Here is a 14,759-nt window from a genome sequence, read left to right on the forward strand (position 1 = left end):
TTTAGGTTTTTAAACACAATCATTTCTAGAGTTTTTTTTTCATCCAAAGATTAAGTCCTCCACAAGTCAAATGAGAATGACCAGCCTGGGTCGGACAGAAAGGCTACAGAAACTCACATAAGCACTCTACAATTGTGTAAAGCAGAAAACTGAGAATGCATAGCATGTTGAACCTTGAGATGTATAGGCTACATCAGCAGAAGGCACTATCAGATTCCAGAAACCTTTGAAAATTGTGAGAACATAGACTGGTCTAAAAATTTTTTTGCTGAAGCAGACAGAATTTTATACATGAATCTATGGGCTCAACTTGCTTTGTGTCAAAGCTGGTAGAGGTGGTTTGTTGGTTTGGGGAATACTTTCTTGGAACACCTTTTGCCTGTTAATATTAATGAAGCATAGTTTGAATATTCATACATAATAATTTTGTATTGTTATTGACAATGTGTATCCCTTGATCCTGTCCCTCTTCCCTCTGCAGATCTTCTCACTTTGTCTAGGCCTGCCTCTGGACAATGTCCTCTTTGATTGGAGGCCAGCTGGGGATGGTTTCTCATCAATGCCTTGGGTGGTTCCATAAAATTTCGGAGTATGAACGGGAGCTTTGAGGATGGATTTGTACTGTAGTTAATGTCAACAATCTGCCACACTGACTTAGGACTACAGTTTGCTTCTGATCACCATCACTGTACCCCGCAACATTGTTTATCTGCAATTAATGGAAATTCTGTGCAACCCAGATGAGGATGGGTTCCCTCTTGAGTCTGGTTCCTCTCAAGGTTTCTTCCTTATGCCATCTCGGGGAGTTTTTCCTTGCCACAGTCACCACCGGCTTGCTCATCATGGACAAACTTACACATATAAAGAACGTTTATTTTTTATCACCACATTATCTGTGTAAAGCTGCTTTGAGACAATGTTCATTGTTAAAAGTGCTATACAAATAAAAATTAATTAAATTGAATTCTAACGCCTACTTCCAGCTTGATGATGCACCATGACATAAATTGAAATGACTTCAGTGTTCTTCAGTGGCCGTCCTAGTCACTAGATATAAATCCTATTAAAATGTTCTGGTTGTGGTAGAACAGGAGATTCACAGAATGAAAGTGCAAGTGAAAAAAATCTGCAGGAACTGTGTAATGCAATTATGTCAGAATGGAGCAGAATTTCAAAGGAATATTTTTACATCTTATGGATTTGAAAAATAATTCAATCTTTTTGAGAGCAAAGGGTGGCTCCACACAGTATTACAATAGTGTTTCTAATAAAGTATTTAGTGAGTGCATGCAAAGTTGCTGCATTGTATCAGTTAAGACCATTATCCTACAAAGTTGTGGGGGTGCCAATCATTTTGAAAATCCTCTGCTAAAGAAAATAACAGTCCTGCAATGTCTAACAATTTCAGAGAATACTAGTAGTGGATCATTGACCGCTCCTTCATATCGAACATTTTATTTCAGGTTTGTAAGTGTGAACTGTTGGAGAATTCAGACTCAGAATTCAGATTTTATCTTGATGAAAGGTCTACCACCAGCTAATTCGTAACCTTCTGGCAGAGGCAACTATATATATGCTCAATATACTTGTATCCAATTCCCAGGCAATGTTAATTGTTCCTGAAACTTGCATGGCCTTGATAGTGCTTAATATTGTAACTGCTTCTATTTGTTCTTTTTCAGAATTATATGAAAACTTAGATATTATATCAGTGTATGAGGTTTAAGGTAGTACTATTTAACAACATTCGACCATTAGTATATACTAATCATATATACTAGTAAACACTGTTTTCATAATTTATGCTGCAGTTTTTCATTTGACTCACCCTAAGATTTTCAGATCAACAACCATTTGAATCTGTTGTACCAAAAAGCTCTTTTCCCATGACAAGGGAGATCGATTACAGAGGGTATTTCCTGTGGGACACCCCATGTTTCTTTCACTTTATCATCACTTAAAATATCACTTATTAATGAAAAAAATAGATTTCTGTATATATTTTTCCTCTACTAACCTGTTCTATGAAATAGATTTATCTCAGTGTTTTACTAGCCCATGATCTCATACATTACAGCACAAGTTGTAGCTCACTGGTTAAGACAGTGCACTTTTATATGCATGCATGTAAATGTAATTAGTTTAAATAATGTAAAGGTTTGTAAGGGTGTTTGCTAAATACCATACATTTAAATATGTTTCATAGAAACTATTAAATAACTTTGGATATAGGCATCTGCTTAATGCTGTGAATGAAATTACCATGTTCATCCTGAAATAAGAAATCTATTGCAAAACAACCTAAAGGTCTAGACAACATTTTATTGCTCTTGAAATAAAATTATACAAAATATAAAAATTTTCTACAGGTATGAGGGAATAAAATATTGCAAATATCTAATATAGATATATAATATTTGGAGTACAGAGATCAGTGACAGAAATAAACGATTTAAAAATGAATCTTAATGTAGTCCAAAACAATTCTTTGAAAGTATATATGGAAAATAAAGAGGATTTCTGCCAATATTAGGCAATTATCCCTTTTAAAAATAACAAATACACATAAGCTTGTGTTTTAGGGTTGGGGTTTAGGGCTTTATAAGGATTGCATTAAAATAAGAAATAGATTTAGAATTGGGGTTATTAAATTTATGAAAAATCTATGAATGTTTCATTATTTATTACATGTGAAAAATGTATATAAAAAGCCTTATTCTTGCAAATGGTGAGGCACTAAAGTCCCTGATCAATCTGATCAATCTATCTTGATACAGTGCTGCACAAAACCGAAAAAAGAATGATGGAAAAAAACTGCAGTGTTAAGTAAAACAAATGTATGTACACGGGCACACACAAACACACACACATAGATCTGCTTCATCAGTTCTCTGCAGCACACATTCTTCTAATCAGTTTCTTTTTTAGTCAGGGCTGACAGATTTATCACTTTGCAACCTCATTTTGTGGGAAGCTAGATCCGGTAGAGCAGAAAGTCTATTTTTAGCTATCCCAGTAGACAGCCAAGCTTTGATTATGCTGCCTTTAATAGCTTCCTGTAGGCCACCATTTCATACAACACATAAGAAAAGTCACCTGTGACTTTCATGTAACCTGTGAATCCTTACATCACAAGTGATGGTCATGAATCCTCTCTCACGGAAATAAATATGGAACAGAATCGAGCTTACACCCTGGTACAGCAGCATCTGTGGAACATTAATCTTCAACTAATGGGAGAAAAGAAGCAGACACGTGAGGGCTAGATGCTGTTTCTTCTTTAGATGCTGGTAGATTAGTGCCATCTAGTGTCCAGGTGAACAACAATGTCCTTGAGACACTAGTATGCCCAAATTCACCTGAGACTACAGTGTGTACACGCTTTGTGGGTTTCCAAGACAGAACACATGCACTGTATGTACAAAAGTTTGTAGACACCTGATTATAAGACACCTGTATGTGCTTTTTGAAAATCCCTTCTCACATTTAGTCCCTATTTCCTGTTACAATAACAGCCACTCTTCTGGGAAGATGTTCCACTAGATTTTGGAGTGTGCTTGTGGATGTTTGTGCTCATTCAGCCACAAGGGTCTTAGTAAAGTCCAATTGTTCCAGTTCATCCTAACGGTGTTCAGTAGGGTCAAAACTCTACAGCAGGACACTCAAGATCTTCCACACACTTCCAATTCATGTGACCATATTTTAAGGGATCTCACTTTGTGCTTGAGGGCATTGTCATGTTGGAACATGTTTGGCTCTTTTAAGTAAAGCGACATTTTTATTGTAACATATTCACAGACATTCTATACAATCTTGTGCCTCTAACTTTCTGGTAACAATTTAGGAAAAAACACATATAGCTGAAAAAAATCACATCTTATGTTATTACATCTTTTTGGTTGGCTGTGGGAAATGCTAAAGCAGGATCAGGATAATAAATGCAGAATTAAATCTTAATAGACTGCATTATATTTGATATTTTTCCTGCATGTATTATGTACTGTATTCATAATGGTTTATTAAATCTTTCTACACCCATGTTTTGCTTCTATTGCTTTAGATTTTCTGTCAGTACATCTTCCCATATTATGAGTTAAAATCCCTGGGGTTAACTTTTATAGAAGTGAAGAAAAGAATGCAGGCAGGGTGGAGTGAGTGAAGAAGAGTGGCAGGAGTGATTTGTGATAGAAAGGTATCTCCAGGAGTAAATGGGAAAGTTTATAAGACTGTGGTGAGACCTTCTATGTTGTATGGTTTAGAGACAGGGGCATTGGCAAGACATGATGGGAAGCTGAAAGTGGCAGAATTGAAGATGCGATTTTCATTGGATGGATAGGATTAAAAATAGTTAATTAGAAGAGCCACACAGATGACGTGTTGGAGACAAGGTAAGAGAGATGAGACTGAGATGGTTTGGTCATGTGCAAGAAGGGACATGGGGTATATCGATAAAAGAATGCTGAGGTTGGAGCCTCCAGGCAGGAGGAAAAGAGGAAGACCAAGGAGGAAGAAGGTTTATGGATGGAAGACATGCAGGTGGTTGGTTGGAAAGAAGATGTAGAGGACAAAGACTGATGATCGTCTGTAGTGACCCCTAATAGGAGCACTGACAGTAGTAAAAAGGAATAATTCATCATCCCAGATTATTAATAAAATAATAACCTAATGTATACGTAAAATGTCTTACATTAATCCTGAATATTTGACCTTGATGCAACTTTAAAAGGACATATGTGCACATTGTTAAAACAAATATCTTACAAATGACCTGGATTTTGCTGGATGTGCTTTTTTATTATTTTATATTAATTTTCTTTTTATAATTTTGTTTTATATATATATATATATATATATATATATATATATATATATATATATATATATATATAAATTATTATTTATTTATAAAATACATTAATGCAACATACGGTAGGTGGAAGAAGTCTCCAATGTCAATTGTAATGATCAGTTATTTTTCCACCACAAGAATGTTACTACAAATGAATAATCACATTCTTCCACTTAAAAAAAAAAAAAAAAGAATCAGTGTGTGGAATAAATAGCAAAAAAAGTGAAACGTTGTGGTGCCAACAGTCTGTCTGGCGACTTCACATATCTGCCACACACATTCGAGTAAAACCAGAGCACTTTAAGTTTCAGTCTCACTGTGAGCACAATCACATCCTTTGTACTCTCATTGTAGTTGTCAGTTGAACTGATTACACTCTAGAGGTAAAGACTATGGGGGAAAATTTTTTTAAGCACTACACATTCATTTGCAAAAACCACAAACAAGCATTTATTCAAACTTTTTCTTTTACAAGCTATTCTACTTCAGAGCAGTACAAAAGTTCTTTTTATGCCAGACAATTAAAAACCTATACAGAATACACAATCAAAATAAAATTAATTTCTTTTCAACCAGTCAAACAAATTATCTTTTAAATTATTATATAAAAATCATTTATAACTCAAAAACAAAAAAATAAAAATGTCACGTTTTTTTTTTTTGTTTTGTTTAAACTCAATACATAGATAGATTAATATTAAAAGGCTTGATGATTACATCAGCGAAAAGACCACACCAAGACCTACAGACAAAAACCGGTTTAAAAAAAAAAAAAGTGTACAATTCCATCAGCATTAATACTGCAGCACTATAAATAGATAAGGCAGGATCTCTTGCTCTCCGTGCCTTCATTCACTCGCTCACACAAAAGTAAAATGTATAGTTCAAACAAAAACCATAAGTCATGCTTTGATTTGAAGAGCTTTGTGTAAAAAAAATCTTTACATAACATCAGAGCTTGTGATCTACACAGTGAGAATGTGTCCCATTTAACTCAAATTAAAACCTAATGGCATCAACCTGCTGCTTCTTAATGTGTTAGAGCTTAAATGCCCAACTCTGGACTTTTCTAGAAAACCCTTGTTCGTGTGTTCCCTGTTCTCACCAACTTGGGAAGGCTGTTAATTATCTGCAGCAGGGTGTTAGAGCAGGGAAAATACTACAAAGTGCAGAACATGGTTTTAGAGTCTAAGAGAAAACCCTCTGGAATCATGACAAACCATTACAATTAAATAAGAAAGTAAACATGTCACTAAATTTTTTGCAGTGCTTATATTGCTATATCACTATAGGCACATACGTTCATCAAATAAATAAATGAAAATGCCATTTTACAAGTTCTAAGCTTCATTTTCTGTCCAAGGAACATTATTATGGGTGGTCATAAATAATGTCAGAAAAAAAAAAAAAAATGGCATCACAATAATACAAGCACTGCAAAAACCAAACAAAACTGAAGCTATTAAGTGCACTAAACAAGCATATGAAATGATTCAGCAAGACTGTGATACTTAGCAATTACAAATAAGTGTCGATTTGTGGGGCAGATCCCATAACAAAGCAGTGAAATATGCGGTTACTCGGGTACAAAGATGTAAAAACTTGGGGATGGACAACAACTCGAGGGTATTAGCTTAGGAGTTCTGGGGGGTTGGGGGTGGGTTTGTAATGGAAGTTGATGCAAGCGCCAGTTTATAACTCGAGCCTGAAGCAACAAATGATTCGCTTTGTAAGAGCTGGCTTTTCTGTCCGTTTACACAGATGTCCGTGTTGTCGGTCGAGTCTTTTTTGCAAATAAAACTGAAGGCAGCTTTAGACAGTGCTGTGTCAGCATCAGAGCAACGTTATTATTTGTATGAGATGTATGCACCAATCCCTTTCAATTCATCAATCAGCAGGTATGCACCAAAAAATGAGGACACAAACAAAACATGCTGAAAGTAAGTGTGAGGTCAAAGATATTTCTTTCCCTCTCTATTCCCATTTATTGTTTCAATGCATTGTGAGAGTTTTGCATAATCCTATGCCGTCGTCCTATTGGTAACTTTCAGAGGAACATTGTTCGGCGAAGCTGCAGTCTGACTAAGATTTTATCAAGAGACACGACAATGTTGAAGGCTGTCTTTGGTTGCAATTGCACCAATTCACTCCATAATTAACTTTCTGCTGCAAACCTACTACCCTTCCTGCTACACGTCTCTGATTTGTGTTAAGAACATGTTGTCTAGCTGGGTGCTTGGCAGGAGCTTGCCTTTAATTACGACCTTACTGGAGGCTAACTAAAGAAAATTATATCAGCTTGGGAGTGAGATCAAACACAGTGTTTCCTTTACAACTGCCACATGGCAGCCATCAACATCCAGTAAAGCTTACGCAGTCATCCCCAAAAGATTTTTGGAAGAAGAAATATAGACATGGGTGATTCCAATAGTAGGACAGAAGACTATCCTGAGTTATGCTGTGTAAATATAACGAATCTTCTGTTCACCAACATTTGAAGTCTAAACTGTAGAGCATTCATCTTTACCAAGAAGCTTAAGAACAGTTGTAACCCAAATAAGAGAAAAGTTCACAATCCGACCTGATCTTCAAGATTAATTTATGATCCAATTTTCTGCAATATGAACCATCTACCCGGAGTCCAGATAATCATTCTTCTGAATACAGAATACAAACAAAAAGAAGGGAAAAGTCTGCAAATATGTATCTTAGCAGTAGACCTCAGAACACTGAACTATTACCTGTGGGATGTGATGGAAAAAAAAAAGAAGACAACTCAATAAACAGCCGAGATAAGCACATTATTACTACACACTCATAAAAATGTTAGGTGCTTTCAGGTAGTTAATCATTACACCAGACTCTCCAGTTGGCCAAAAATAACCAGAGTGTACATCCCCACAAGCTGCATACAATGTGAAGCTAAAATGTAGGGAAACCAAAAGAAAAAGAAAAGATAATAAGCGAATCATGAGAAATGCATGTCTGCTTCACACTAAAGATGGCACAGATGTTCAATAAAAGGTCAACATTAATCTTCACCTAGAATAGGGTGAAGAGGTGGTAATGTTAATGCCCTTCTCTATTCATCTTGAAAATATACCGTATATATTCATTAACCGTTTTTATGGAAATAGAACAGTAAGTACTACATCGGCTCCTGCATTAGTCGAAAACATGATGGGGCCAGCAACCACAATAATCATTCCTTTTCCACCCCTGATATCTAAAAGCTATAGCAAAATACTCCAAGACAGTAAGTAACATCTTTCAAATATGCTTTTTTTGATTAAATCCATTTGAGGGAATCAGTTTAAGTGCACTGACTGGTCAAAGTGCAAAATCATCACTGCAGCAGACTGAAAAGTTATAATGTTATAAATATAAAAGCCAATCATGGTTCAATATGCAAATGCAGACCAGGCAAGAGAGTCTATCAGAGGAGAATTGAGTTTTTGAATAGTGCTTACATGTTATTTTGTCCTTCGTTTCTTGTGAACTATGAGTCAAATCTTAACATTTGGCTCATAGGACATTTCTTGGGACATTTCTGATTTGCATACACTTAGAATATGTAATGTAAAACCTATTTCCAAGCATCATCACTGTAAAAGACAGTCTGTGTGGCCTGGGAGGTCAAAAAGCATTTTTTTTTTTATTGTTGATTAAGGGTTTGTCTTTTTTGAAGATAAATTATTGGTGCAGCAGGGAGAAGAGGCCACTGCTGGCAGTCCGGGAGGATGGCAAAACTCTTTAATAGTGACAGTAAGGAGGTTGGTTGTTACGTCCGTAATGACCACATTGGCACACTGTGCAGCCATCTCCGGGTGCCAATCCAGATCCTGGTCTTCCTCCGAGGGCTCTTCGGATATGGGAATTTCGGGAACTTTAGGCTGCCGTCGGCCACGAAAGTGCTGCCGCTGTCTGGCTCGCCTGTCGGTTCCATGAGGCACAGAGAGATCCAGGATGTGCTCATTGTCTTCAGATGAGGAACATAATGATGAAGAAGAGGAGGAAGAAGAGAACATTGGGGAGGAAGGCATAGCCGACTGAGTCAATTTGGCTTTCGAGTCTGTTAGCTGAGGAGTAGATTTGGCAGCATGTGAAATTTGAGAGATGGAGTCACCTGATTGGGGTAATTGATTGGGGTGGAATTGGGGTGGATGTGGAAGATGAGGTTCACCATCCGAGACCTCTGAGCTTGAGGCAGATCGAGGTGGCTCGACAAAAGCTTCGGACACAGCTGAGGTCTTGACTTTTGAACTATGAGAAGATGATGCCGATGGATTTGTACCTGGCTTGTGACCACTTTGGTCCGCTTTCGGCTTTTCCTCAAAAGTGTCCATCGAATAAGCCTCTATCGGCTTTCTAAAAACTGAAAATCCAGCTCCGCTCATTGGTTGCTGTAGGCATCTAAAAGACACCTCTCCGAATTTTCTGCTCTTTCCAATCACTCTGTTCCGAGAGGGAATTTTTGGACGCCCAACATGAGACTGAAGACTGGAATTTTGAGTCCTTTTGTTATTGGCTGTCCCAGCCTTGTCCATTACTTTTAGATTTAAGATCACTCGTCCCTTCTTGACCTCCCGAGGTTTGACCTTTCGGTTAAGGATGCGGACTGTCTCACAGAAAGGGCTCACTGGAGGACGAGATGAGAAGGGACCAGAAGAACCGATTGGAGGAGCTAAAGGGTCAGGGCGGGGCAAAGGCCGTCGTGCCATCCTATGACACCGGTGGATGTCTTTCTTCAATTTAGGCTGGGCAGCTCCCGACTGCAGCTTAGCATTTGAAGGGATACTGGGATGGTATGAAGGTGCTGGAGCAGGTACAGGCTGGGGTTTCGAAGATGGCTGGGGACGAATAGGTTTAAACTCAAGGACTCTGGGTGAGCTTTCAGCAGCCTGTGCTCGGGACTAGGGAAAAGGATAAAGAAGGTAAATAGAGTATATTTGTTCCACAACAGGTCTATTGAATCGGATAAAAACAAACTAAGCACATGCAGTACATATACCAACCTTCAAAAGCAGTGTTTTAGGTTTAGGTCCTCTCTTTTTTGGTCCATAGAGTTCTTGTTCTCTCTCTCTGGATTATAAAAAAAAAAAAAGAAAAAAAAAGATTTTTAAGAGACAATAAGTTTCTTATAGAATTTATAAGAAACAATCATCAGGTACATTGGAGAAGCACACATTTTAAGTCTTTATATTTACTTTTATCTTTCTATATATAGGAGAAGCATATATAAAAGGCATGTGAGGTGGAAGTTAACAAAATATTACTGTAGCTTAAATCTTAATATTGTCAATTGATTATTGACCACTTTCAATCTCCCAACTGAAAAGAGAGATTATTTTACTACGAACCAGCTTTACACAACACTGAAACTGCTTTGCAACAGTCACCAATGATTCACTTCATTGTAAAAAAAGACGTTTTTCAAGAATTTTATCAAAAATAAAATTATTACAGAACACCAGCTTCAGTAAGATGATGTTTTGTTCCCTAACAAAGAAGGCATTTTGCTTGCTGCTCCTCCAGACAAAACATTCGGCTGTAATTGATGGCTATTTGATTAGGAATTTCATAATCTTACCCCTTAGATTACTGTAATTCCCTCTTTATTGGCATTTCTGGTGAAAGTATAAATTAAAATCTCTATAAACCTCTAAATACATTCACATAATTTAGTATACATAATCCCCAATACTCAAATTGTTACACTGCCTACCGATGTCAAGGATCAAGCAGTACAGAGCCTTGCTCTATCTCCATTTTCACACCTAACTCAACAAACCACTAGCAATCTCAGGCCTGCTAATACTGGTGTACCGGATGTACCAGTGTAGGGCCCCATGGCTGAGTTTACGATGACTGATTACCTCCTGAAAGAGTCTTTCATAATGTCACCATTCACTCATACAGACCACTTGAAATCAGTCACACATCAAACAGCCATAACTGCAGCGAGAGCACACTCATCTCTGTTCACAAGAGATCACAGGGCGCGACAACAACTTCCCCCCAATTCATTTTCCTCTACATGATGATTCTGCACTTTCTTGCACCACAAACGTTGTTGGGTTATGGCAGATTAATGACACTAGCGTCCAGCGTGTGTGCGGAAAGAAAGCATATAATACAGTTAAAACGGTTGAAAGTTGCCATAGACCTAGGCATGGGACTGATTTTATTTGATATATATATATATATATATAAATACCAGAACACAACCAGCAGCATTAAAATAGTATCAAATAAATGTTCATATACATGTGCATATTTAAATCCAAGTTGCATTCAAAGTTTGCTTCCATATTGAAAAAATATTGAAATAAAAAATAAAATTACTTATTACAAATACTTATTTACAAAAGGCTTTAAACCAGTATGTATGTCTTGCATTTGCTGTTAAATTTTTGTATCGTTTCCATGGGGATGCACCGATCTCAAGTTTTTATTCTCAACAAAATATTGACATTAAATCTCTGAGTATCAGCCAAACACCGATTCTGACATCCTCACAATAAACAAGCTGACTCTTGGAAACTTCTGTTGGCAAGTTCTACAAAACATCACGGACATAACGATTCACACGTGTGCTCGGTTTTAGTGAAAGACCTGCCTTGTGTCAGTCACTGCAACTGATGCATGGCACATAATAACCCCAAACACCACATCGGATTAGGTGTGTGCAAATCCAATCTGACAGTGAAATCCACGCATGAAAAGCACCGATTTGCATCAGATTGGCACGACCCAGAGGTAATACGTGAACTTCACTCACTTTTGTTCGAAAGCAGCAACGAGGCGGTTATCCAGGATGTTCTCCTCTGGCTCCCAAGTGCTGTACCTACAAACACACAACAAAAGTAGTTATTTCATAACACTTTATAAACAACAAAACAATAGTAATAATTATAATAAAAATGTGTGAACATTTCAGATCACTTACTTGATAGCCCAGCCTTTCCATTTCACCAAGTACTCCATGCGTCCCTGGAATAAAAACAAAAGCACATGAAAAAAATGGGTCTACACACATCTCCAGCACATCAGGATTATGTTGAAGGCAGACCAGAGTGTTACATAGAGATCTACACAGTTCCTCGAAAGGTTTAATCACAACAGGCATTTTTTCCCCAACAAAGAGCTCATCACGATATGAGAGATGGTCAGAGAGTACAGTAGAAATGATCTCAGTTTAGGTATTTCTCTGCTCCAGATAAACCGTGGCCCTGCTAAGTGCAGGCGGACTGCTCTTTGTCAAAATTAGCAAATCGGGCAGACACAAAACAGCTGTCTGTGTGTTACAGGCTAACGCTAGCCGCACACACATACATCCACCGCTAGCCTGCTGGCTAATGCTTTCTGCATCACAACACTTTCAACAAATAAGCCAGAGCAAGCACGGCTAGGCGCATCTAAAGCCCCGTCAGTACACACACCAAATCAGGCTCAGGTGCATGGATTTCGGCCTTAAACACCACCGAAAGTGCGTATAAATCCCTGCTTTTTCATAGGAACCGCACCTAAAACACGGCATTGTCACTAAAATAAATGCACTCAGTGCGCGCGTGTGTGTGTGTGTGTGTGTGCGCGGCGACAGAGCGAGAGAAAGCAAAGTTTCTGCACAGGCCGCAGAATGAAACTGAGAACACGCTAACCCTGCGGACGCGCCGCTTCAGGATGGCCTCGGCGGCAAACACGCGGTCCCCCGCCGCTGAAAGCTCCATAGTGTGGCCCAGGAGGAGGACGCTTCGCCCGCTGAAGAGAAGGAAAGGAGCCCCGCTGTGCCCGAGGAGGAGGGGGAGGAGGAGGGTTGGATAGGGTAAGACTGAGGGCGGGATGGTCTGTGTGTGTGTGTGTGTGTGTGTGTGTGTTTGGGGTGGGGGTGTCGGGGGGGGGGGGGGGGGGATGGATGGCAGGAGCCGCGCGCAGCTCGACCAGTGATGGTGGGCGGGGTGCGTCACGTGACATCGAGTCGAAGAACTGCTGCAGCAGCGAGGGGTGCGGTAGGCGGGGCGAAAGGCGGGGCAACTGTCAATCATATCGGCTTTCAAACAATCGCATTTCATCTTCATCTTCTCCCGCTTATCCGAATTCGGGTCGCGGGGGCAGCAGTCTAAGCAGATTCCCCAGACACTTCTCTGTGTCCAGGGATCGGGCTGTCAAGGCCCCCGCCTTCGACTGCTGCCCAATCCTCTCAGCACCGGTCCCTTACGGTCCCTCCTGCAGGTGGTGAGCCCACGGGAAACAATCGCATTTCGATATGCTAAACAGAATCAGGAGTTTATGAAAGTGGGAGGGGTTTAATGTAGCTCTATAGAGGCAGTTTTGGACCTTCCTCATTGCCAATGCGTTTTTTCTATATATTTCCAAATTCAGTAGCCCTTCAGTGGTGTCCTGCCTGAATTAATCCTGCTCTGAATGCTGCATTATGACGCCACGGCTACGGAAACCTTCAATATTATACAGAAATGCAGTATTACAGAGCACATCACAGCAGGTATAGCAAACCGAAAGAAATCCAATGAACACAATTCAAAAAGTCTCCTTTCACTGCAGCCACAGCTTCACTGCCTGCATACATCATCGCTAGCACAAGCATCAATATTAACCTCTCTTTGCACCAGTTTTGTGCAAATTCTTGTGATATTGTGTGGTTTTGTGCAAAATTCTATGGGAAAAGAATATACACATGTATAAGTTTTATAAAATATAAAAGTCTTAACAACTGTTTAAGACCATCTTGTAAATTTCCTTGTAAGTGCAACTAATTAAATTTATTTTCCTCTGTCAGTAATTGTGCAATGAAAAACAGCTTTTAAATCCACGCAAATATATTTCAGCTTGTACAGTTTGCTACAGATGCAAGTTCTGACTAGCACGCTCTCTGACCATCCAATCAAAGGAGATGAAAATGCCGATGCTACTGTACGCCTGCTTGATGGCCCCAGTATAGCCAGCTCCAAATCTGATTGGTTAAAGCAATAGAATTAAAGCAAAATGAACTTTATGCTGTAAGCACTCGCTGTGCTTATTCCGAATGCTCAAGGCAAATTCCCTTGCCACTGGCAGCATGTAAAGTGATGACTAAAATCTAATTGGATTGTGTAAACAGACACTCCTTGTTTCAGAAGTGTCTTACAGAGAAACACTAAGAAATGAAGAGAATAGGCTATTGGAAATAAATTAATCCATATTTATAAATAAAAATATGTAAAAGTAGTGTGTTTCTAAACTCTGCTGTTCTGTAAAATGTGTATTTATTATTATTTTTTTAATTGTATTAATTATATATTATAAGCATACCCATATGACTTGACTATTATAAACACGCACGCATGTGCGCACACACACACACACACACACACACACACACACACACACACACACACACACACACACACACACACACACACACACACACACACATTGTATATATAGTGTATAGTATATACTGTACATACACATATTAGATTAGTGTAATATTTAAGGAATGTGTGTGTGTGTGTGTGTGTGTGTGTGTGTGTGTGTGTGTGTGTGTGTGTGTGTGTGTGTGTGTAATGTTTTCCAGTTTTTTTTAGCTCAAATACACTTTGCCATGTTAACCACTTTCCTTGAGCCTGAAGTGTTAACACAAAAGTGATAGCACACGAATACATGTGATTTAGATTTAAATGCAATATAATAACTTGTTCAGATTCTGCATTGCGTATAATAATAAATTAAAAGTATATAGAAATAAATATATAATCATCAGCGATGGGAACATCCGAGATGGTATAAACAAGGCAGACATATAAAATACTTTTATATGCTCTTAGTAAAGGCACTTAATTACACTGTTCAAACAGTTATAACACTGCTATTTAACATACAGTGCATCTGGAAAGTATTCACAGTGCTTAAC

General features: G+C 38.5%; 1 protein-coding gene across 2 annotated transcripts; it reads right to left on the minus strand.

The window, feature by feature from the left end:
* Window positions 1-5,275: 5,275 nt before the first annotated feature.
* cbx6b (chromobox homolog 6b) lies at window positions 5,276-12,819 on the minus strand. 2 transcript variants are annotated; one of them, XM_083566134.1, is made up of 5 exons: window positions 12,511-12,819; window positions 11,799-11,842; window positions 11,631-11,696; window positions 9,865-9,931; window positions 5,276-9,762 (listed from the first exon to the last, which is right to left on the minus strand). In XM_083566134.1, exons 1-5 carry the CDS (start codon window positions 12,577-12,579, stop codon window positions 8,515-8,517), a joined length of 1,494 nt encoding a protein of 497 aa, XP_083422260.1. In that variant the 5' UTR covers window positions 12,580-12,819; the 3' UTR covers window positions 5,276-8,514. The 2 variants fall into 2 exon arrangements, with proteins under 2 accessions (XP_083422260.1, XP_083422259.1); XM_083566133.1 differs by lacking the exon at window positions 12,511-12,819 and adding an exon at window positions 12,292-12,388.
* Between the last annotated feature and the right edge of the window lie 1,940 nt (window positions 12,820-14,759).

The sequence above is a fragment of the Silurus aristotelis genome, assembly GCF_946808225.1.
Source record: "Silurus aristotelis genome assembly, chromosome: 17".
Lineage (NCBI taxonomy): Eukaryota > Metazoa > Chordata > Actinopteri > Siluriformes > Siluridae > Silurus > Silurus aristotelis.